A 25,795-nucleotide genomic window follows, 5' to 3' on the forward strand; every position below is an offset into this window, starting at 1 on the left:
TTAGCCTTTGGGAACCACTGATCTAGAAGATTCTAAGATCTCTTTTGAACTCTAAATGGTTATGAGTCCACCCTTGCTTCAGATATCAGATAATCTTCCAGATAAGTATCCTCTAATAATTTTGTGATCACAACTAAAGTTCTCAGATTTTGGATTTTATTTGTACATCTCTCGGACTAACTTCAAAATAAAATCTCACAGAACATCTCACAGTTTTATTAGTCAAAATACACAACAGAAAAATGCATTCTGTACTTAACACCCAAAAAATCAAACTTGTTTGTCACGGGGTTGACTTGGACTCATAGTGACCCTATAAGACAGAGTAGAACTGCCCACAGGGTTTCCAAGGCTGTAATCGTTAAGAAAGGCGACTGCCACATCTTTCTCCCACAGAGGCTGTACTTAGGAGTTTCAAAAGTGTAAATGTAGAATTGCAGTGGCAGACTTAAGTGTCTACAGGGTCAACAGGTAGTGTAAGACATTTATAAAGAAAATATTTCTTCAAAAGCTCTATTCAGGTCAGACAAAATCCCATCAGTGGGCCTTATCCAGTGTGTGAGAACACCTGTAGATTTTATATTAAGATACCTATGTAGATTTACTGCCTGAGATGAGAAAAATGAAAAAAAAGAAAAAAATCCTGGGATGTTGTGAAGAAGACAGGGACTCCATGAACGATGAGGGAGGTGAAGGGTGAGTGGAGGGGGAAGGTGAGCAGGGCAAAGCCAAAGGGCGCCAGTCCTTTCTGTGGCTTTTCTGAAGGGACATGAAGCTCATAACCAGATGGAAGGCAGATTCCAATCTGGCTTTCAATATTCCCTCACCCTAGCCTCTCTACCCCTACATACACACACTGAAGCAGAATAAGTGGCAAAGCACAGCTCTTAGCATGTTACCACCCCTTTCCTCTGCCTACTGAGAAATTCCAGGGCTTAGCATTCAACAGCCTTTCTCACTTGGCCCCATCTTCTTTCCATCTATCTCTCTGAAGACTCCCATTCATGCATGCTTGTCCTAGCCATCTAGTCCTTCTAAGTTACTCAAACTCTACCTAACTTTATTCTAACTCCATACTTCTTTTTTTCCCATTTGATTCCCTTTTCCTAGAAGACCATAAGCATCCCTGTCTAAATTCTATCCATTCCCCAAGATTCTGCTCTAAAGGCATCAGAGCCTTCCAGCTTGCCTTTCCTTCATCTCCAAATGAGGAAGTACTTTATACATAGAGGGCACTGATCTTTTCGCACTTTATTTATAATTACCACCTTTCCCAGATGGTAAGCAACTTAAGGACCAGAACCACTGGCCTAGATATTTTTGTATCTTTAACAGTGTCTAACACAATGCCTTGTACACACAAGGTACTCAGTATATGTGTGGTCAGGTGGTTTGCTGATTGTGTGGTCATTCATGCATCCACTCAACAAGGGAATAAATACTCTTTGTTCAAACAGCACCTCTAACACCCTGAAACTTATCAGAAGCTTCTTCTGTATACTATACACCATCTTGCTGTTGTATGAAAAAAAAAAAAAAAAAACAAAGGAAACCTCGTAAAGACACAGAAGATACAAAAGCAGGAAAAACTGATTCTGTGCAATTTACTGGCACTCTCCCTATCAGTGAATAACAAAAAGTTCCTGGGTTTCAAAAGACATTTCACAATATTGTGCAATATCATGTAACTATCTGCAGTCACAGTTCATAAAAACATGTATTCCTATCCGTAACAATAAAAGTCTGGGCTCTGAGGCTGATTCCTAAATTCATGAGACTAACCCTGAATGAGTAATCATATTCTGCACATCGATGAAAGCTATAATTAGCTCAGGATTTTGCAAAACTACAAGCCGCAGTGGTGAGGAGTCGACCTCCTGGTCCTATCAACAGACCCAACCAAGTGAAAAATTACAGTATTTATTTGTATATAGGGCACTTGATAAAATAAATATTTCAAGTAAATTCATGTCTATGAAATGCCCATTGATATGTACTTCATTTGAGCATTATATTCCTTTAGAAAACACAGACGTATACCCTATATATTAAATAAAACATTTGGTATGCATGTATATTTACATAACATTTTTTTTTTTAGCTAGAATGCATGGCAGATGCCTCTACTCTAAACACCAGATTATCTGAATACCATAATGCTGGCCACCTTTTTCCCATCCCAAGTCCCTGACATCAAATCATTCTATTAGGCTGTGGAACAATAGGCTTTATCTGGCAAGAAACACTGGCTATTATGTTTGAGCTAAAATAATTTCATTTTCTTGACTTTGTGTCTCTTACTGTCATTTCACTACAGTACAGAGATATCCCAGATTACTTTTTAAGGAAAGAAAAAAAAAATTTCTTATTCAATTGGAGAAGAAACTGCACAACTTAATCTGATCATTGCATGCAGCAGAAATTATTCCCAATGACGACATCTTCCTATGTCAATTGATTTTTATTACAGATGTCATCTCTGTGTGCTATATTAATGCAGTTCTTTCTTCTTATTTCAAGATTTTAATCTTCATTTGCTACGCTCACATTTTACTGGTTGAAAATACATGCTATAAAAATCCGGGCCATCAAATTTTCCTGTGGGCTAAAAATAACCCATGCCTGTCAGTTAGAATTAGCCGATAAAGAGTGTCAGAGCCTGTTCTGAATAAGTTTGATAACTTCCTGTTTATGTGGCACTGACCCTTGTCTAATAAAGCTTCTTTGCCCTAGAATGAGAGAAGACTCTGCTGCATTCTATTCCTTAATGGCCAATGCTGATTACTTTTGAAAGCCTTTAATACATTTCCCATATTAGACGTGAACAGATGTCAGGTATGTTGCCAAGGGAAATTTCTTTTATGCAATCTTGGCTTGTTGTACAATAATAGCCCTTTCTCAACATGGGAAAAAATTACAGACCCAACTCATTTCCCTGACAGGGGAGAGTTACATATGTTTTCCACTTGTAGTTTTTACGACAAGTTGACAATTTTGCCAAACCTGGAACTAATTGGGACTGTTTCCCAAAGTGGCCCAATAAACCCCCAAAAGTGTACAGCCATTTGAAAAGGCAGTCAATGACGGTTTGCTTCTGCATTTTCTCCATTTTGGTCGGGGGAGGGCGGGGGGGGGGTCAGATTGCAAAATTATTTCATTTAAGTTGCTTAAACACTTACTGTTTCATATCCTCCCAGTTTTTGAGCAGCTTGAAACATAGTCCAAAGGTTAACTGTTAGAGGGACAATAAGTATTTAGATAAGCATTACATTAACATATTTCCAAGAAATGTCAATTAAAACATTTTATTTTTTTTTCAATGAGAAAGAGGGGAAAAAAAAGACATACTAACGTACCCCAGAGAGCTAAGTTTTTAGGAAACAATTTACCAAAGGGCATTCAACAACAGGATATATTATGACTACTTAAAATAGTTCTTAAGGAACAGTCACAGAACTATGGAAATGGTTCTACTTTTAGGATAAAGGACAATACAACGTGAGTCCTGTTGCCATCAACAAGGCAAGAAAAGCTAAGCTAGATGGTTCTTGGGAAAAAAGTGTGTGATTTCCAAGGTGGGGTTGGTTTCGTTCAACCCTTAAAAAAAGAAGGCATTAAATGGTAACATAATGCTTCCCTCAGATAAGAACTTTCCATAGTAAATAAATAACAGCCAAGACAATTATGATTGCCTCCATAATAGATGGCAGTACTATATTAAAGTCTCATACCGTATTGCACAAACACACGGTGCCTTCCAACAACCAGGAAAACAAATATTTCAAACAGGAGGCGGAAGTGATATCAGATCAAAAGGGGCCGAGGAAGACATTCGTTCACAAAGGAACTGAGCAATGAAACCACTTAGTCCCCTAACTTAACTGTGCACTCATACATATATATCACGTGCATATAATATATAGACAAGCTTCTATTTATAAATATATATTTAAACAGGTTTCTCTTTACAGAGTTTGCGTATGTTTATTCTGTAAAACAACTATGCCAAATTGCTAGCAACCCTGTTCATTTGTACCAAATACCATGGAATGGGGCTGCTATGGATACAATTCTTTTACAAGGGGAGAAAATTGAACTTCAAGTAATTCCTTGGCAAGGGAAATGAAGAATAAGATGAAAATAATAGTAAAAAAAAAAAAAGGGCTGTTTTGACACAACACGTTCTCAAAGCCTCATTGAACCTTGTACTATTTCAAAGCTATCAAGAGCCGTGCCTCGGCCTTGATTTAATCTGAACCAATGCATAATGCAACAAAGCTGTTCATAGTACATTAATTTTACTTCTATTTCAAGCAACCAGTTTTCAGACAAACATTGTAATCATTCGTAGTTATATAAGTTTATAATGGCTGCGAGTGTTCTGTTGCAATCAGTGCCAATTGCTATTAGGTATGTAAATTGTTATGTAAAACATACAGGTTTGACATTCTTCATCAAAATGACACATGGTTTTAATCTAGGAAGATACGTTTGGAGAAAATAATATTTCAAGCCAGGGGCTCATCGCTTTGTGAGCTGCTAAATCCAGACACAGGCAAAATATATATTTGGTTGCAAAATCAGCAGAGGATCTGGGTTTCTTCTCTTTTTATAAGGAATTCTGCTTAGCTCTGCATCCCCTGTTCCACTTACAAATAAACGATGACACTTAAAACATACACGTCAAAGTCACTCAAAACAGGGCCCCCTGTTCAAATTTGCGTATTTCTTGTTCCCTCTGAAGGCAGATTTTTATCTCTTAACAAATGTGGGGCTTAGGGAATATGTTTTCTCTTTGTGGTTGTTCTGTCCACCTTTAAATGTCCTCCTTTTAAAAGCTGTCTTTTACAGGCAACATCTGTGCCTGATAAAGCTATGTCATATTATTATCTCAGAAGAAAGGCGTTAGAGACACTTGAGATTGACAAAACAGAAAATGAGAAACTTTCAACATGTCTATTTCCAGTCATAATCAGTGGATTCAAACCTATAAATATCTCCCTGCAACTGCCCCAGAAGGGAACAATGTAGCGGAAAAAGGCAGGGGAAAAATGCCTGGCTTGGACAACTTCTACATTTAGTATAAACACAGGGCACCAGCCCCAAATTAGGATTTCAACATAATCTCTTGAGTCAATTTTTTTTTCCCAATTCAAAGAATCTGAACAGCTTTGATATTTCAAAAAATGAAAACAAGTATACTTACTCTGTTTAAAACCTAAATAGGGTATTCGTTCTATTGGCGTTTTCCTTTCTTTCATGTATTTATAAAGTGCCACGAGGAAGGCCTGCTCATCTGCCCTGCACTCTTCACCAATGGCAACCTTTGGTTTTTCTTCATTTGAAACTTTTTTACAGTTATTATGGTTATTCTTCGGTTTGGTCAAGGCTGACCTGGCCTCACATTTCACCTGGAAAAGAGAATATATGACACATCAAGTTAGTCTTGTAATGCTTACAAAGACATCGCTAGTGACACCTTTCATTGAATTGGGAAATCTGAACTAGTAAATCACTCTGGTTCCATGATAGCTTTTTAGAGACATCACTAAATATGAATTGTCTTAGACCAGGGCATGGCAAACTTTCTATAAAGGGCCAGATAATAAATACTGTAGGCTTTCAAACCATACAGTCTCTGTCACAACTACTCAGTTCTGCTGGGGTAGTGTGAAAACAGTCATTGCCAATATGGAAACAGATGGGCGTGGTACTTCAGTAAACTTTATTTAAATAGAAACAGTGGTCCATTGCTTACCAACCCTCTTTTGGACTCCTCTGCAGCAGTTCGAATCTACCAGCTCCTCCTTGAAAACCCTATGAGGCAATTCTATTCTGTCCTATAGGGTCGCTATGAGTCAGAATTGACTCGACAATAATGGGTTTGGTTTGTTTTTATAGTTACATTGACACGAAACCAGCAACAGTGTTAGATCTAACTGGATCCATTCTTCTGCTCTTTATCACTTTATTTTCCTAAGGGGCACCATCAGTTAACATGCCCTTGGACAAATTCTGCCTTCTTAACTGATAGTTCCATATCTGGCACTTCGTATCAAAATGACAGGCAAGTTTATTTCTTCATAGTAAACGCATCTAGTTGATAACTCTCTCCAGCAACCTTGAAAAACATAAGCATGTCAATGCCAGGGCATACTGGCATCAGGAATAGCAGCAAGGTTCCAGCTGTCTGTGACCCCAGAGTGATGCCCAGACACACTCTCCAACCTGTTGTCATCATGTTGATACCAACTCATAGTCACCCTATAGTGCAGAGTAGAGCTGCCTCATAGGGTTTCCTAGGAGCAGCTGGTAGATTTGAACTGCAAACCTTTTGGTTAGCAGCTGAGCTCTTAGTAGGATACAAAAGACCCCACACTTTAATGAGGGTCTCTTACTTTTCAGTCAGCTCTGGGAATAAAATAAAACCAGCTGCTGTTGAGTCAATCCTGACTCATGGCCACCCCATGTGTCTCAGGGTAGAATTGTGCTTCAAAGGGTTTTCCATGGTTGGTTTTTTCAGAAGCTGATCTCTAGGCTTTTTCCCAAGGCACCTGTGGGTGGACCTAAACCTCCAACCTTTTGGTTAGTAGTTGATTCCGTTAACTGTTTGCACCACCCAGGGATTCTGGGAATATAATGAGATGTTAACTTCCCACAAGGAGAGCAGAGGTCAGCTAAAAACCCAAGAAGTATTAGTGAAAAGCTCCATAACTAAAAAATAAATGGTGGTAAATGGGCCAGATATTCGTCCTTCTACACTAGAAGTGAACATGGAGCTGGGCGTATCGAGCTGCCAACCTAATGTTCCCTCCTCACTGGCATGTTCTACAAGAGGCCTTTGATGGTTGTTAAATATAACGCTAAGTTGCTGAGCTATTTTAATTGTAAAAAGGGGAAGTACAAAGGGTCAGACTTGGAGTTCAAGTGCGCCCATGGGGAATGTGCACATTCCAATATTCCTTACCTCTCCATATCTAACATCAGGCAAGAAGAGGGCAAATGCTGGAGAAATGTTATGAATAAAAATGTCCAACACAGTCTACAGGATTTTCTTTTCCAGATTCTGACCCCTCTTTTTCCTTCCCTGCAAATCCTCTCTTCCAAGCGCTGACAACATAAAAGATGTTGCTTATTTATTAAAGGGAAAAGCATCCTCTGTTAGGGCTTTTTTTATTGCTTATTCTCTCAAGTGAACTCACTAGTTTAATATCTTTAGTCTGGTACTGGAAAAATAAAACTTCCTGCACAACTCGTTGAACCGGGCCTCTAGATAAGATTTTAATTTTTAAAGACTGCAGAAGTGGGATTAAAACTCTTTTCCCTATAGTTTTTTATTTACAATATTTTCTAACTTTAGCCCCTTGTAACATTATATGAAGATAAACCCACTGCCGTCTACGAAGATAAACATCCTGTAAAATTTGATGCTGTCATCATTTTTTACTGCCAGATTTTAAGTTGCTGGGTCTAAAGTTCTAATGAAATCTATAATTTACTGGCTTTTTAAAAATCGTAAAATCACTCCAGTTTTAATCTCTATTGCAATCTGGCCTTTTTTGAGTACTTACTATGTAGCCAAGCTCTGTTCTAATTCGGCGTTTTTCATGTATTACTTCACACTCACCATCCTAATGAGGTAGGTTATTATTCTTTTTTCACAGAAGAAGAGACTGAGGTACAGGGAGGATGAGTAACATGTACAAGTTCATCCAGTCAGTATGTACTGAGTCTGGGATGTGAACCCAGGTACAGGTAGGGGTTCTGTTCTGACAATTCCTTCGTAAGTCGGTTCTGACGTAAGTCAAATACCTGTTTGTTATTTTTTATTATTATTGCCTTTTATTATTAGTATCTGCATAAATCTGATCTTTGAACATTTGCAAGTGAACATCTGACAATAACATCAGCAAGTTATGCACTGCAACACTGTATGTAGTACACATTACTAACGGTAAGATGTACCAAATAAAAACAGACGGTAGTAAGTACGGTACGCGCAATTCGTTGTAGCTCAAATACATCATAAGTCAGGGACTACCAGTACTCTAACTCTAGGGCTTGTGGTTTCAAACACTGTACTTCACTGAAACTCTTAATAAAAATATTAAACTAGTAGTTAAAACTTTCGGTTAAAAGGCATATCTTAAATCTTAATTCTAGGCATTAGATAGCCTACAGCTTAGAAATGTAACTTATCTAATGAGAACTAAAAGAGAAAACCAGGTGATTTCCAAAGTTTGAAAAAACACCATTCCTTCTCTGACATATTGAGTAAAGGGGCAGAACAAATATTGATTGAACACCTACGTGGAGCTAGATAATAGTATCGTGGGCGTCCCATATTCTACATTAATGTTCATAAGAATCCTAAAGGGGGGGAGTATTTAGTCCCATTTTACAGTCAAGGAAACTGAAGTTCAGTGAGGTTATTTACCTTGTCAAATGGCTAACAAAAGGGCAGAACTCTGGCTTTAGAACTCAGAACTCAGGTCTGCCTGACTCCAAACTCTGTTCTTACACAAACAACAGTAGGTCTGAAGTTTGTACATAAAACTGGCTGAGTCTTCCGTAAAAAATATACAGGGATAATGGGGCAATTATCTATATTATTAGGTCAAAAGCACCACTGTTAAGAGTGTATGAGGTTTCTCCTCAGTGTTCAGATGGTTGCTTATTAACTTTCTGCATTACCTGCATAGAAATGCCCAGAAACAGAAGGAAATCACAGAGGGGGTGCACAGATCATGTTCAGAGTAATTCAGACTCTCTGCTTTGCAGCAAAGGCTCCAGGTGAAGCCAGGCTGCCACCTACTGAACTCCATCCTGAGCCTTAGTATGCTTCCCCATCATGTATTCCTGGGAGTGAGCAGTGGTTTCCTTTCTTGGACTACCTTGATAGCATTTCTATCACAAATGAGCTCTTTACAGTATTGTTCTGTTTATGGGTAGGACCAGGTCAAGTTCCTTTCCATTTTTTTTTTTTTTTTTTACAATTTACCCAAAACATTCTCAGTATTTTTAAAGACAGTTCCTACAAATCTACTAAATTATTAGAGTGCAGGTGTCAGTGGAAACAGGAGCTAGTCTTCCTGTTGACCTTGAGAAAGCTCAGCCTCTTGATGGTGATAGTCAATTACAAGATCTGTTTTTCCGAGCCTGAACTCCACACACCTGTTGAGTTCACTCTGAGCACTTTGGGTTTTCTGCAGAATAGTACGTCCAAGGTGACTGAAGAAGTGTTAATTAAAGAATCCACATTTAACATTTTCAATGAACCACCACCCATTTGAGATTAACCACATCCTCCATGGGACTGAGTTATAACTAATCCAGTCTTCAACTAGGGCATCAAGGCGTACTGAACCATCAGTAAAGAAGCTAGAATTCTAATCTCCATTTGGTCACTAATTTGTTAGGTGACCGACCTTCAGATGGTCCTCAGTAAAATGGGAAGGATAATCCCTGGGGGGAGTTCTGAGGACCATATGAAATTAAAAAAACTAAAAAAAAAAAAAAGAAAAAGGAAAGTATAACATTTGTGAAATATTGAAAGAATATTTCTGATTTACATGAAAGACCATATTGCACATCATGGTTTCCCTTTTTATGCTGCTTTTAGAATATAAGCCACCTGTTATATACTTCTGGCCTTTGGAAAATGCTTACAGGATGTGAGAAGTCACTCATCTTCTGTCAGTATACACCGTTCATTTGAGACCTAGGCCAAGAAGATTTCTTTGGTATAGAACACCCTGTGAAGAGGCCTGGGCCCCGGATCTGCTGCTATGACACAGGGAAAGAGCAAGGCTTAGGCTGGATACACTGATGACCTCTTTAGAGAACCAGCAATCTCCTTCCCATGTGCCTTTTGCTATCTTGGGAAGCCATCAAATTCTCCCTTTCATAGAAAACAGGGTCTTGCAAAGCTAGTTCCCACGTTGTCACTGAGAAAGTAGAACCTTTTGCGGGTGACAGGCAAACTACTTGATATGTTTTTGCACTCACGGACACAACAAACCCGGTGGGTCCTTAGGAAGTTGTCCTTCTCTGTAGTGAGAAATGCTCTCTGGCATTCTTGAACAAAAACAATCATACAGGTTGTGGTCACAAGTTGCTCACTTTCCTCCAAAATGTTGCTTCCAGTTTAGCAAATGGTCAGGTGGTCTCAGGTTTGTTATCTCTTCTGCAGTGTTTCATGAGAAAAGACCATTTGAAGACACAAATATCTGTTTAATGTTCTTCTTCGCCCCACATGTAGCTTGTTCATTCTGTGGGGATTTTACATCTTTCTGTTGGTGCCAACAGTCAAGCCTGCCATACTTCAAATCTGCCAATCTTTCTCTTCTAGATGAAGTGGGCTCACCAGAACCACCAGAAGCAACTAAATCAGGATTGTAATCCCAGATCCTGAGAAGAGCAGGGGAATTAGACCAGTCCCCAGAAGCTGAATGGCATTTGTTCATTCACCTTTCAACTCCACTCACCATAGAACACCAACAATGGGAGAATGATCCATTTTCTCATGAAGACTCTAAACGTCAGCACTGGCAGAGGTGGGGTGGAAGGGGTAACTTAAAAATATCTAAGCTTGACTGTTATCTCTCCTTAGGAGGAAAAGTCAGCAAACATCAAATACAGCCCATCTGGAGAGCAAGCTGCTGTTGCCTTAGTTTTGTGGGCCTGAGTTGAGTCCTGAGCTGCCTTCCATGGAAAGACACATCAGAGGTACTGTTGTTCAAATTAACTTTATGAGTTTCATAAAGCTCCTTGAGGCATACTTTGGTAGTGACTCCAAACGACATGGGAAGGAGCTTCAGCCTGCTGGGCTCAGGTACAGAACATGCTGCAGTAAACACATGACGTCACCCCAAGGGTATGGGGCAGGACGCCAACACAAGACACTGCCAGTGCAAGCTTGGCCAAATGCTTCAGTCCTAAAACCTTCTCACTCCATTTTGCAGTATCTTGCAGGAGCCTGCAAACCACATCACAGGGTGCACTGTTCCTGCTGACATTCTTCAAGACCAAAGTCTAAGGCCTAGGTAGGTAGCTCTAAGGGATGTCTTTCTTGGTATCCACGTGAATTCATTTTCAGAATGTTAAAAGAGCAGAACAAAAATATCTTTAAGTAAAGACAGATTTGTTTTTAACCAGAAAATGGAAAATACTGGCTGATCTCAACTCTTTGCAATCATGGAAGATATGAAAAACTCTTAACCAAAAAGTCTCTAGAACTTCCTGATGAAATAATCATATCTGAAGGTAAGATCTGTAGAATGTGAGTGCCTAGGATTTACGTCATTACTAGGTAGGGTGAGTATATGGCAGATACACATAAGATCATCAATACATGACTGGATTCCTGTTTTTCTACATAAGATTCTTCCAAATTCATCACTAATCAAAATGTTTGCATTTTCAGAAGTTTAGTCTTTGGGTCTGAAAACATGGTGCCAGCTGAAATGCGGTCCCCGATTTAGGTTCTAAAGGAACCATTGCTGCCTTTGGCACAGAAACACTGCCTAAACACAAACACCCCGTACATGGAATCATGGAAATTTGACCCAAGCCCACGAAAGTGAAAAAGATAAGTCTAAAAATATGAAATGACACTTCACCCTGCCTGGGTGCTAAATATTTCAGGCATGCACTTTCAAGATTCCAAGGAACGGTTAGGCAAAAAGACAGAGCCCTAGAAATAGATGAGAATTTGGACGTTCATTCTGCATTAATACAGATCTTTAAAAACATATAAATATGTATAGGTATATGTATACATGTACATGTATACACATACATGTAACACACACACATATATATAAAATATCTATGTGCCTTTTTTTACTTTACTGTAAATTAGTGATGACATTGGAGAAAGCACAAAGCAAAAAGATCAATTTGAACCATTTCTAATTTCATCCTCTGATAATCTCTGAAACATATTTAGATGAGTACATTCAGAAAGAGGATGGCTAAGCTGGTCTATTTTTGATACGAGCAGAGTAAACTATGTCATTGTGTCACCTACTATGAAATCTCAGCCTCAATGACGTGAGCACTTAATCATCTGTCCTTTACCCAACAGGCCAAGCTCGGAGGTGGGAAGTCTTTCTGTTGACTAATCAAAATGTCTACACCTCCCCACACACCCCACACACACAGGGGGCGGGGAGGTGGCGGGAACAGACACAGCAGAGCACTTCGAAAGCTCAGACTCTGACCAAAGAGTCTGAATTATAAACTACCACCGAGACACAGAAAAATACAAATAAAAAGGGTGCAGCAAAATGAATGCCATGGAAGGAGTGACTGTACCTTGGCAACGGCTTTGCCATCGGAATTATTGCTGGAATCCTTAACGCCACTGAATGAATCTCTTCTCTGTGGGCATGATTTCTTTTTGCGTGGTCTGCCTTTAAGATTTGGCGCTGAAAACAAACGGAGAACAATTTATATACATTTTATCTGGGTGGGTTTCCTTCTTAAAGACCAAGCATCCTCAGACCGTGGTTCCCTCTAACTGTGCTGAGAAACACACATCTGTGGCAGCCAATCTTCATTTTATGCTTCCTTCTCTGAAGGGCTGCGTCTCGGTAGATGATACATTTCTGTACCATGTTACGCTTTAACATGTCTAATTAATATAAATAAAATGAAACTCTTAGTTCTAAAGAAAGATGTTAAAGAAAATGCACTGTCCCACTGTTGGAAAGGAAACATCTTGGATTGAAAGACAACCCTGAACCAGGCTTGAGATCATTCTTTGTTTTTTTGTTTTGTTTTGTTTTATATTCTATTTTCAGAAACCTAAGTGATCTGCCAGCCCAGGATGGTATCACAGCAATGTAACGTTTGAAAACATCTCACTTTGAATGTGTTTGGAGGCATCAAATTATGCAGAGGTAGGTAGATAGCTAACTATTCAGAGCGGCATATACAATAACAATCTGGAAAATATTATCACATGTATTTATTAACAAAATTTCCACCAGCATGTTTCAAATCTTAACAAATCTGGCAGATACATTTAAACCAGCATGCTCTCTTTTCTTTTTTAATATATTTGTTTATGAAAATCTTGAGGGTTTTTAAAAATAACTTCCAAAGATCACACGGAGGTAAGCTTGAGTCTGTGGGGGTTTACAGTTTTTAAAACCCATAGATAAGATACAAATGGAACTTATATTTCGTCCTTGATGTTGAGTTTGATTCCCTCTAGGAGCCACACACAAAAAAAATAAAAATGAAAGGCTGGTGTTTACTGAGTGTTCTGCCAGCCGGCACCAACTTTCATATTTAACTTCATCAGCCACCCAAGTCAAGCAAAACTAAAACAAACCAACTAACCAAGCAGCCCTTGAACAAATACCAAACTAGTGAATTATGCCCCAAACAATTTATTTCAAACCTTTTAAAGAAGCCACACTATTTTATTACTTTAAGTTCTGATTATGACAATGCCTAATCCGAACAACACAAATGCTCTTAATTGTTGTTAATCTTACTTAAATGTCACGCAGTTAACCAGTGCTTTCAGGACATTTCACATTGTGTTAATTTTACAAACACAATTAATCCGACTCATTTAGCTCTTCTACTGTGGATAACAGTTTTGCTGTTGAGAAAGCCCAGGAAAGCAGAGCAGCCTTTACAATGTGAGGCCAAAGTTTCAAAAGCGACCCGGGCTCAGGTTTTCCCTCCCCAAGCTGCTCTCCTCCCAGCCCCGAAACATTTGTCTGAAAGGACATCTCAGAAAGCCAGCAGGGAATAATCAAAGGTAAACAAGCTCACAAACAAAATCAAGCGAAGAGAGAAAGTCGCGATTACCCATTCCAGTCGACAAACATCTGCCTGACTGATGCCTGTGCTCAGGAACGCTCCAGCATGTGACTGCTCCCCCGCCACATCCCTGGAAGTCTGAACTTGGTGTGGATGTCAGCTTTCCTCCAAATGAGAGCTGCGAGGCTCGGCGCGCGGCTTACAACTCCCTTCCCCCCACGGCTCCATTACTCATGTAAACACACGGCAGTGACTCGCACCGAGAGTGTGTGGGATGAGCTCTGAGGACTTTGCTGGAGTTGCCAGACCGGCAGGGAGGGCTCTGCTCTCACCACCTCCCTTCACGGGGCTGGTGATTTCATCCGGCTTGTTTTGTGGCTCCTGACCTCTTGCTCCCCTGTCAGAACGTGATGCCACGTTCCACGAATCTGACACAGCCTGGAGCCAGGGCGTGGGCTCTGTTGTTGAGAGGACATGGGGTAGCACAGAAGTGTTTCCACAACTGACCTAGGTGCTAAGACTTTAATGACCGAGGGAAGGAGGACCGTGAGGGAAGGATGTACTTTTCCTGTCCCTTATCAAAATAACAGCCGAGCTGAACGCTGGCAGAAACAAAGGGACCTTGGGGTTAGGCGGTAGGTTGGAGGTATTTCGTGAAAAGGGACAAATACAGGCTCTTTTCTAAGACTTGTTACTCTGATCTTCCTTTCCTAAGGTTTTGATGAAAGGCATTTAAAGGTAAAAGGCGTTTATTTCCAGAAAAGCATTCAAATTCGAAAGGCCTTTTAGAGAGGGGACTTGCATTGAGTATGCTGTCTTAAAAGAAAGCAAAGGTTCCAGGAACCCAAAATCACTCATCCCCAACTAGGATCTATTTTTTCCATTCTTCAAGCTGTTTTTCAGAGCCCAGAAAAGCACATGTCCTTCCCCAGTAGATTCTAAGAATCGCAAATTTAGAACAGACTAGCACCTAATATTCTGGTCATACAAACTTTAAATGGGATTTGATCAAGAAAAAGGACTTTTGTTCCTAATAAGGCAAGTACACTGGTATTTCAGGTATGGTTAGGTAAATCCCAAAAACCTCTTAAGGCTCAGGTTCAAGTACCGCTGTAGTTTCCCCTCCTAGGCTCTTTTTCTATCCTCCTTTGGATGTATCACTTTATTCCTTGTATTATAGTTGTATCTTATGGCTTATCATCATACTAGACTGGAAAGTCCTCAAGGGCAGGACCACATTGGGTTCATCTCCCATTTGTCCTAGCACCACACACAGGAGGCAGCCTTGCATAACATGAATTTGTTGAATGAACGAGTGACTAATGGAAATAAAGATGCTTCCATACTCATCTTTCCTTTCCTCATGAGCTGGGCCCCGCCAAGCTCACCACGTGGTATTCTTATCACATTGGACATCTGTAAAACAGTATCCACCTTTGCTATTTATACTTAAACTCTAGAAACATAAGCCAGTGACTTGAGTTTGTGAGGGGAATTGAAATAGGAGAACTAAGGGTAAAGCTTTGGGATTGAGGGGCTGGCTCTTAGTGACAGAGCTTCTGGTCCCGAAGCCAGTTTTTTTTTTTTTTTTTCCTCCCACCAGGTTCAAGAAATCAAATCATTTCCTACGTGGATGAGTGAAAGAGAATCCATTATGGTATGGTGGCCATACTAGGGGGTGGAATAGAATCAGGGTAAGGGGTCTGGCCTTTAATTCTTTTAGATAAGAGACAGTCCCACCTCCTCCCAGCCACCCTGGATGGACTAATATCTGACCTCTTCTTGAAAGCTAAAAGCTATGTACCTACTGACAGAACCAAAATTCTAAGACTCCAGAATTAGACCCGCTCCAGTGGTTTAGGGGAGACTGATCCCTAGCAGCAAAGCCATGCTGAGAGGCCAGCAATACACTTACTGATATCATACTTGGTTCCAGACAGTTCTACCTAATAATAAGAATAATGAAGCAAGAACTGCATACTAACTTTTATATGTGTCTATAATCCACTGCCCAGCACTGGCTTGGTTCATCATAGAGTCTACCAAATGTTCTTTGCACAAATGTTCAATATTATATACACGAATATTAATAACAAAAAACCCGTTGCCATCAAGTCAATTCCAACTCATAGTGACCCTAGAGGACTGAGCAGAACTGCCCCCATAGGGTTTTCTAGGAGCAGCTGGTAGATTCGAACTGCTAACTTTTTGGTCAGCAGCCAAGTTCTTAACCACTGTACCACTAGGGCTCTGAATATTATTAATAATAGGTAATAATAATAATTAACACTAATGGCTTTCTATGTGCAGTCACTGTTCTAATAAGCGCTTTACAGACAAGAGCTCATTTAAAACTCACAAGAAGCCAGTGAGGAACGTACTATTATCACATTCCCAATTTACAGACCAGGAAACTGAGAGAAAGATGAAATTACTCATCTTAGGTCGTGCAACTGGTTGCTGGTAGAAGGATTCCAGCCAAGCAATTGGACTTTTTCCAATTCCCTTATCGTAATAATAGCCCCTGTTTTAAGTGACTTATCTCTAACAGACACAGACAGATACACTCGCCCTGTCTCAGAATCAGGTATTTGTACTATTAACAGCATCAACAGGGCGCTTTCTCCAAATAAAAGGATGCTCAAAATAGCACATGGCACAAGGGCACCGCAGCCCATCCATCCCTGGCAGCAAACAACATCACAACGGCTTGACAGCAAGCAGGGTCCCCACCAGTCCTGAGTCAGCTGTAGGTGACAGGGCTTCCACTAAAGCCACGAATCCCTATAAAACTTAGAAAAGGAAGGGGCTACAGTCACAGCAACACACGTTACTGCCTCACAGCGGGCCATTGACTCTTCTGCCTAAATGGTGAAAGATCTCTGGTTTAAAAAAATCTTTCCTTTTGGATTGCCCAGCTGTTCTCTTACTCAGCGCCATGAAATTAACAAGTACCTTCGTGAAGTCACCACTATTTCTATAGGTGCTAATCCCAGGAGAATCAAGCTCTGGGTACTTTGCCATCTAACTCTTTTTTTTTTTTTTTGGTCACACACTCAAATATTAATGAATTATTGTCCCTTTATTTTCTTGACAATATAGCAAAACATTTTTTTAAGGTTCTAGAAGCTTAGGGTGCTGACATGAGTTTACATATTTACTTCACTGTGGGCTCAGGCAAGTTATGTGGCAGGGCAGCGCAGGTGTGGGAAACTTTCATCTCAACCCCAACTCTCACAATAATAATAATAAAACAAAGGAAATGTAACCAGTTACTGGCAAAGTAAATTGCTTTTGGCTGAAATGTTCCTGTTTTTTTCTACTGAGTTCTTCCTGTCATGACCGTCTCTCTCTCTCTCTCTTTTTTTTTTCCCTAACATTTGTGCTCTTGGAAATACCACGGAGATAAACTGCTATAAAAACTGGATTGACTCATCAGTTAACAACACTTTCTTCCCATTTTGCAGAGAGGGTTCTGTTGCCAACACAGCTACATATTCTCTCGAGAAATCTTTTGTCAGCTTCCACTCAGAGATCGGACTTATTTGCTGGTGGGGACTGGAGTCAGGGGAATGGAAAACCAGGCATAATTTTTCAAAGAGTTTGACATCAGAGGTCAATGTCTGGAGGAAGTCAGCAGAGTATTAACTCATTTGATTTGCAAGTTGTCTGTGTGTGTGTGTGTGTGTGTGTGTGTGTGTGTATTTTAAACGCCAGCCAGAAAACAAAACTCAACTGACTGGAGTATTAGGAATGGACAAACATGGTTCTATGTATAGTATGCGTTACTGATAATACTTTGCATTTCTGTAATGCCTTTCCTCTGAGATCGTAACGCTCTGATACTTGTTCTTTACAGACAATAATCTTAAAATACTCTGGCAAGTTTCAGCATGGAGCATTGCTTTTTCTGGAAGGGGAAAAAAAAAAACCCACCCCATTTTAGTTATCATTTACTGTGTTCTATTTTCAAGGTTTCCCTTTTGACTATTTAGAAACTTCCTCTTTCACTACAACAAAAATAGGATGAGTGTTTTTAAAGTTATTAATGTATGAGTAAAAGATTTAGAAACCAAGAATGGCAGAAGGCTTGATCAAAGCCACTCCTGAAATTTACGAGCGTAATAAGGGCATTTCACAGACAATCTCTTACAGAATTTCAGTTTTCAAATACTTGGGGGCGGGGGTGTTAAGAAGAAAACTAGAAGCCCTCAGTCCTGGTTTTGGCTTTAAGTTTAAGCCAACATCTCTTTTTTCCCCCCTCCTATTTTGCATATACTTTTTTTAAGCCCCCATTTTTAACTTAAATATTCATAAATGATTCCCTGAGTTTTTATTTCATGTCCACAATTATATTCCGTTTACTCACTATCCCACACCTAACAGCGTGGTGCCAGAAAGAGTGCCTCCTTGGTCCTCAACATCCTTTGATTGGTTGACTCTCTCTGTGAATTCACAAAGCGCTAATCACATATTTAGGAATACTCAAGTTTGCTTTTACTCTCTTTTGCAATAAACAGTCTTCCACACCCAACAGAAATGTTTGAGGAGCAACTGTGTTGTCTGAGCTATGAACACACATGGTCATGGATGAGCCCAACTCCATCTTGCGGAACACTCTAACTTACATGATGAGTTTTAAGCAATAGGCATGTAAAGCAACACTGTGAGGGTGTTATCATTTGGTAATTGTTCTGACAATTTCCTTTTAAGACTTTTTTTTAAAATAAAGGCATTAAAAGATGAGCCCAGACTCTAGAGCCAGCCCTAGACGTCCTAACTCTCAAGCGCCACTAAGAGCCACAGCCTGGGACAACAACAGATGGATACGCCTCAGGGGAATTATCACACTCTCCATGAGGGAGGTAATGGCTGGGTAAAGACTTGAGCTTTGAGTTTCCAAGTTTGACTGAGCTTAAGCCCTATCCCAGTGTTGCCCACTAATTGCAAGGAACTACATCCTCATAGATTCCAGGTCCCCCTTCCACCCACTGTGGAAAGGCAAGCAGTTGTGTTGTTAGAAAGAAGATTTAAAAAAAAAAAAAAAAAGAAGCTGGATTTATATGAGGTTGAGTCACTTTGGCCTTTTGTCAAAATTACTGAGATCCCCAAGAGTCACTAATGAGAGTGGAATGCATTATTACCTTTGTCATACCTGGCCTGCTTGGGCAGCTTAAGCCCAAAACAACCAGGGACTTCATTGACTGCTCAACAAACCATGCAAGTAAACAGTCTTATAATCCCTTTAAAACATGCCCGGTCTAACTCACTCCCTATTTCATACTTGTGAATGCTGGAGCAATTGTTAATGCCCCTGATCAAAGTTTTAGTAATTTCATAGGCATGTGATTTGCATAGCTATTTCCTGATCTGCCTTCTCTCTCTGCCCCGTAGGTCTTCATTTCTCAGAAACACTTAAAAACACAGATTACTTGATTCCTCCCCTTCCCCCAACCCATAAATGAAACAAGACTTGCTAGCTCATCTGTATTGCTAATTGGTTCAAAAGCTTGTGACTCCAGGAGTTCTTGCCATTAAAAGACACTCGAATCTCTTTTGTAGTCAAGTTTTACCAGCAGCGGGGCAGATATCTATATGTCCCCTCTGTGTCTTCAGTGGGAGAAATGACCAAATGTTATTTCTATATTGTCCTGAAATTAAGCAGTGAATTTCAAGGGAACACAGAAACATTCTGAAAGTCTACGGTAGGGTTGTCTAGAAGAATGCTGGCAAAGAAAAACGAGACTACAGGTGCTTTTCACTACCACTTGAAGAATAAGGGGAGATCTAGGAGCTGAATGTAAATGTAGAATGAGGAGAAATTCAGAGTTTTCGGAGGATTGACTCTCTAAGGGAAGAATTTTGGAAACAGAAAAGGAGATTGAAATACATGTCAGACCTTTCACACTCCCATCTTCCCTCTGGTTTGTTCTGGCTACCCATAGCCTCTTCCAGCAGAAACCATTCCCAGAAGCCCCCTTCAGGACCTGTAACTACTCCCCATCAGTTTGTCGTACTGTGGTGGCTTGCGTGTTGTTATGACGCTGGCAGCTGTGATACCAGTATTTCAAATACCAGCAGGGTCACCCATGGTGGACAGGTTTCAGTGGAACTTCCACCCTAGGAAGAAAGGATCTACTTCTGAAAATCAGCCAGTGAAAACCCCATGGATCACAATAGACCATTGTCCAATACATTGTTGGAAGTGGAGCTCCTAGGTTGGACCAAACCACAAAACCAAACATTTTGCCGTTGAGTTGATTTCAACTCATAGTAGCCCTACAGGACAGAGTACAACTGCCCCACAGGATTTCCAAGGAGCGACTTGCTGGATTCAAACTGCCGACTTTTTGGTTAGTAGCCAAGCACTCAACCACTGTACCGCCAGAACTCCCCTAGGTTGGAAGGCAGTCAAAATACACAGCGGCTGCAACAATGGACTCCAGCATTCCAATGATCGTGAAGATGGTGCAGGGCCCGGCAACCCGTCTTTCCGTTGTACACGGAGTCACCGTGAGTTGGAGTCTACTTGATGGCAATGAGTTGGTTTCAGGATCTGTAAAGGATGGAGGTGGTGGCTCATAGCTCTTCTGTAAACACTTGTTCTTCTTTGGATAATGGGGTCTATACGCCATGGCATAGACCATGTGTAGCCTAGATTTTCTTGTGGATTAGGAGCCTATGGAAAGACTTCTTTGCCTTGGATCCCCAAATATCCCATAAAGACACATCACAGCAGAGTCGAAGCCTAAGGGCTTACCTTGGTCCTTAGGGTATGAGTGGCAGTGATATCTGGGTGCCAATACTGCACATAAAGGGCTCAATTCTTTTCCCCTGCTGTAAGGCCTTGTTATGAAGTCACAAAACCAGCAAAACCAAAACTGGACTCTAAAAATGCCATAGCAGCTTAAACTTTCACTTTAAACATCTACCTGACAACTCCTTTCTCCTGCTATTCATCTCCCCTGATGTCAGCTATTCACAAGCCATTTCTAGGCACCAGCCCCAAGGCTCTTCTCTCAATGGAGAAGATCATTCTAGACATTGAGAAAAAACATCACGCCACCTATTACAATTAGAATAAGTGTGTTCAAATGCCACACTGTATAATTTTTCTAAGGATTTAGAAATATTTTCTTAGAAATGTCTCTCATGTTTCCTTTTTTTTTTTTTTTAAACCTGTTCAGTAAACACATATCTACTCTTCCGTAGTATGGCAGCTAGCTCCCTGAGAGGCACAAACAGTTTGCACTTGACTACTACCCAAAAGGTTGGCAGTTCAAATCCTCTCAAAGGCATGTGGAAGAAAGGCCTGGCAATCTACTTTCATATGATTATAGCCACTGAAAACTCTGTGGAGTGCAGTTCTACTCTGACACATGTGGGGTCGTCATAAGTTGAAATTGGCTCAACAGTAATGTGTAGTGTGGCACTATAGAAGAAGAAGAGAATATTTAAGATACTTGGTTTGTCTTTGTTTTTCTTTTTTTTTTTTTCAGGCTGTTTAAGGATCCACTCCGGAAATGCTTTTTAAGGACAATTTGATTTCCACAATTTTTGAAGGTTTTAAAGATAGAACCTCTTAGATACTTAATTTTTGTCTCTCTGTCTCTTTCTTTGTTACAATCAATAAGCCCACTCATTCTAGTCTATGATTGATACGTTCTGTGGTGTTACTATTGAACATGACAGCACAGAAGTGAGGGCTACATTTTGTATTGACTAGCCTTGCAAGGAGCAGTAAATATCAGAACAGTTTTTAAACCCACATATAAACAGAACATTCTTGTGCAGCCATTTCTCCAGGTTTGGAAATGAGACATTCCATTTTCAACATTGAGGATAATTGATTTGTTACATCTCTAAAGAAAACATTCCCTGCTTGGAAATAAGTAAAAGACATTTTTTGTGTGTGTGTGTGTATACGTGGATGCACATGGAGATATTTAACTTGTCACTGACTTGGACTAATATGAGACATTTTAGTTTTTAAAACACATATACAAGAAAAAAAAGTATAAGGTCATCATATAATAGGCTCCCAAATTTCTTTTAAAAAGGGCCCCAAAAGGAATTTGTACTGAAAGGGGATTTTTCACTCTCCTTCTGTTTTTCTACCTTTCAGAAAGAATAATTTAAGAATTAGGTTAGTTCTTATTCACAAGTAAAAGGATGACTATTCTTGGGTGTCTGAGACTCTGAGATGCTTTTCTTCGTTCAGATAAATCCCTCTCAACCCTTCCTCCTTTATGAGTATCAGGGCCATCTCTAACAAAGTATTTCAGTGCTGTCTGAACTTCATTTGTCTGAGGATGTACACAAGCCGCAATACTGGAAATTGACTTTAAAAACACTTCTGTAGCACCAAGGACTTCACAGATTGTAAAAAGAGTGTGTGTTGGAGCACAGTGGAGTGAGGGCACAAAATGGGAGGAGAAAGGGGTATGTAGGGAGATGTAGGAACAGATCCATATACCTGGTGATACATTAACTAAGGACAGATGGATTATAAGCTGGCAGGGCTGTGGTGGTTCAGTGGTAGAATTCTTGCCTTGCATGTGGGAGATCTGGGTTCAATTCCTGGCCAATGCGCCTCAGGGACAGCCACCATTTGCCTGTCATGGAGACTTGTGTGTTGCTATGGTGCTGAACAGGTTTCAGTGGAGCTTCCAGACTAGGATGGACTAGGAAGAAAAGCCCGGTGACTGACTTCCAAAAATCAGCCAATAAAAACCCTGTATATCACAATGGTCTGATCCCGTTGTGCATGGGGTCACCATGAACTGGGGGCTGACTTGTTGACAGTCAACAACAACAGGGCAAGCTAGAGTGCTCAGCTCATTGGAGTTAAAGTAAGTCACACCATGGAGAAACGATGGACAAAAACTTTCAAAAACCCTAACATAAACCTTATGTAGAATAGAAAGAACACGCAGAAGAGGTCAGAACTCCTTCCTGGGGTCTCTTTCTTTTTTTCCAGTGTAAGATAAAACATTTCTATGACTGTTTACAGCTGCTCTGTCCAACATGGTGCCACTGGCCACATGTGGTTATCGAACACTGAGAATGTGTCTAGTCCAAATTCAGATGTGCTATATATAAGTGGATTCCGAAGACTTAGTACAAAAAAAAAAGAATGTAAGAAAACTCATTAATAACATTTTTATATTGATTACATATTGAAATGATAATATTTTGGATATATTGGATTAAATAAAGCATGTTATAAAATTAATTCCACCTGTACTTTTTTAAAATGTAGTTACTAGGAAATTTAAAATTACATGTGGCTCACATTTTATTTCTCTTAGACAATGCTGGTTTAGTCAACAATTCAGTAACATCATTATAGATATGTCCTCGGAAATAACGTGTTAAGGACAGACAGAAAAAGATTAACATCTGCATTTAGAATATTCAGCCAAAATCACAATTCTAAGTTTCAATGCAGTTTAGGATTTTAGTTACTATTATGGAGGACAGTCACGTATAGATATTAGTATCTGGAAATTTTGCCAAAGCTGAGCTCGCCTCTGTAAACTCAAATCTGATAATCATTTACTCAAGGCTACTAAATGGCCCCGATGAAGACGTTATTTCACTAACTTCCTTAACTAAGATGTCAAAGAAAATGTTAAGCCTTGGCAACAGACTGGGGGTGGGAGGGAGTCTGTCTAATTATTTATTTCACTAATTATTCTCCCCTGCTGCCAACATGGATTGGGTATAATGTAAGCTTGTTTCATTATCCAGTGCAAACGGAATAAGAGAAAATGGAATTTGAGTGATTTTGGCTGGTTGGAGATAGAAGGTTCTTAACCACAAATGGTTGAATAAGTTTACATTCTGATTGTGTTTTCCTCTTTGGAGATTTCATCTGAAAGTAAGTAGAGAAGTTCAATATACCAAAAAAAAAAAAACCCAAACCCATTGCCGTCGAGTTGATTCTGACTCATAGTGATCCCAGAGAACAGAGTACAACTCCCCCATAGAGTTTCCAAGGAGCACCTGGTGGATTCAAACTGCCAACCGTTTGGTTAGCAGCTGTAGGTCTTAACCACTACACCACCAGGATTTCCATATCCAATATAGTCAGGCCTAAAAGTAGGAATATGGCTCATTGCTTTGTCAATCTGTGCAGCATCCCATGTTTTATATGACAGAAAGTAAGATTTGTTGATGACAGGTACTCCAATAAGCCCAGAAAAGTTGACAAAACAAAAAGGTGTGAACTCTCGGGGCAGGGGAGGAGAGTACCTAAAAAGACCATTGAACATCAATCTGAAAAGATGGCTGCCCCAAACCCAGCTGGATCAATGTGCTATCCTCCCAAATAACTGGTCACAGCAGCTGGAACCGAAGCCAATTCCCTCCACCCCGTCATCTTTTGATTTCTATGGTAGCAGCAATACAGAAACATAACTAGATATAAACACGACATACCAACTAAAGGGCTCCACACCCACCTAGATTCTTTTATGGAGCCACTAACCCCCTTTTAGGGCTCCCGTTGTAAAAATAAAAGAACAGTCATGGTGGCAGTGGAAATAAGCTTAGGAAATATTTTCTTTTCTTAGAAGGCAAGAGTGGCTATGGCAATTAAAGCGGTATTACACAAAGAGATTAAGACCCAAATCTCTGCAGCATCAACAAAACGTACGATGAATATCATACATTCTACTGCATAATACTTAAAATAGCTTATATGAAATTATTTAGCAGGTTCCACCCATATTCCATGAAGCAGTTTGTACCCTCTCGTATGTTCCTGCTATACAACTATAGCAGTATTTGTCTTTGTCCTCCAAGCTCTTTTATACCACATGGGATGCATATTTCAGCATCCAACATTATTAACTCATGACCAACTGTCAGTTGATGGTTATCTAACACATGGGGTCTCCACAAAAGGGATCCTTATTTGGGCAAAAGCTCTTGTCTGCACCAGTCTGTCTATATTTTCCCTCAGAAGAACTTTATTTGGATTATTATTCGCTGTCAGTGGAAACTCAGAGGCTGCATGTGTGGTAACAGGAAGGCAGGGAAATAAATCCTTAGTGAGTTATTAAAACACTTAGCTGATATTAGAACCATTTCTAGCTTTGTTGGACGCAAGCAAACTCTTCGTTGCCCTCTTGTGGTGAATCTGTGCGATGCGGTGGGAAGACCATAAAACCCCAGAAAATAGCAAGAGACTTTAATCAAATGCAGGTAAGAACATTCATCCTTGACGGAAACAGCCACAAATCACAACCTTATGTTGTTTTATATGTTTTAGAATTTACATTAAGGAGCCCTCCTATGTGGAGATGGACTGACGGGGGAGGGAGGTTGTGGGGAGGAAGCCTTGTAATATGGAAATTAAAACTCTGTCTTTCTGGAACACAATGACTTCACTATATTTACAACCATAACTGTTATATATGTGGCCAATTGATTTTTATGAGATTTAGAACCTTAAAAAAAATCATGCCCACTTTTAAACGTTCGTTCAGAACCAAAAATAGACTGATGTTCCAACTGGTTTGGAATTATAGGAACCAAGGAAAGAAGTCTGAATAATTCCCTAATATGGAAGAAAAACCACTTTTTTTTTTTTTTACGAACAATTTATTTGTTTCTGACAATAGACAACATATGGAAACTTAGAATTTATAGAACCACGTGTAGGTACAGAATCTATCTTTCCATACCCTCTAAGAATAAAATTTTATAAAACTCTGAACTCCAAACTTAATAGTCTGCTATCCAATTTTTAATTTATCTTTTAAAAACACCATTTAAAATTTCTATTGTACTTCCTTTAGGCAATTTCCTGACTAACAGACCCATCCCCAAAAAAGCAAACAAACCTGGTATTAAAACAGACTTAAGAAAAAGCTGGGGGGAAGAAGGGAGGAGTCAGGACAAAGTGCATGAGAACACAAACTCTATTTCATCTTATTACCAATAAAAGTACCATTTCTCTGTTTTATGCCTCTTGTATATAAATAAAAGCTGCCGCCCCTCTAAT

General features: G+C 39.8%; 1 protein-coding gene across 2 annotated transcripts in view; it reads right to left on the bottom strand.

The window, feature by feature from the left end:
- ARID5B (AT-rich interaction domain 5B) overlaps positions 1-25,795 on the bottom strand; it is a 200,400-nt gene that overhangs the window by 33,374 nt on the left and 141,231 nt on the right. The window contains exons 1-4 of one of the 2 annotated variants that reach the window (XM_049855652.1): positions 13,831-16,024; positions 12,319-12,431; positions 5,207-5,411; positions 3,180-3,232 (exon numbers count right to left, since the gene is read on the bottom strand). In XM_049855652.1, the coding sequence (XP_049711609.1) occupies positions 3,180-3,232; positions 5,207-5,411; positions 12,319-12,431; positions 13,831-13,834 (375 nt within the window). In that variant the 5' untranslated portion in view covers positions 13,835-16,024. Of the gene's footprint in view, positions 1-3,179; positions 3,233-5,206; positions 5,412-12,318; positions 12,432-13,830; positions 16,025-25,795 lie in introns of those variants that run through there. The other variant, XM_049855651.1, reaches the window with a different exon arrangement.

This window comes from Elephas maximus, chromosome 16, assembly GCF_024166365.1.
Source record: "Elephas maximus indicus isolate mEleMax1 chromosome 16, mEleMax1 primary haplotype, whole genome shotgun sequence".
In the NCBI taxonomy this organism is placed as follows: Eukaryota; Metazoa; Chordata; class Mammalia; order Proboscidea; family Elephantidae; genus Elephas; species Elephas maximus.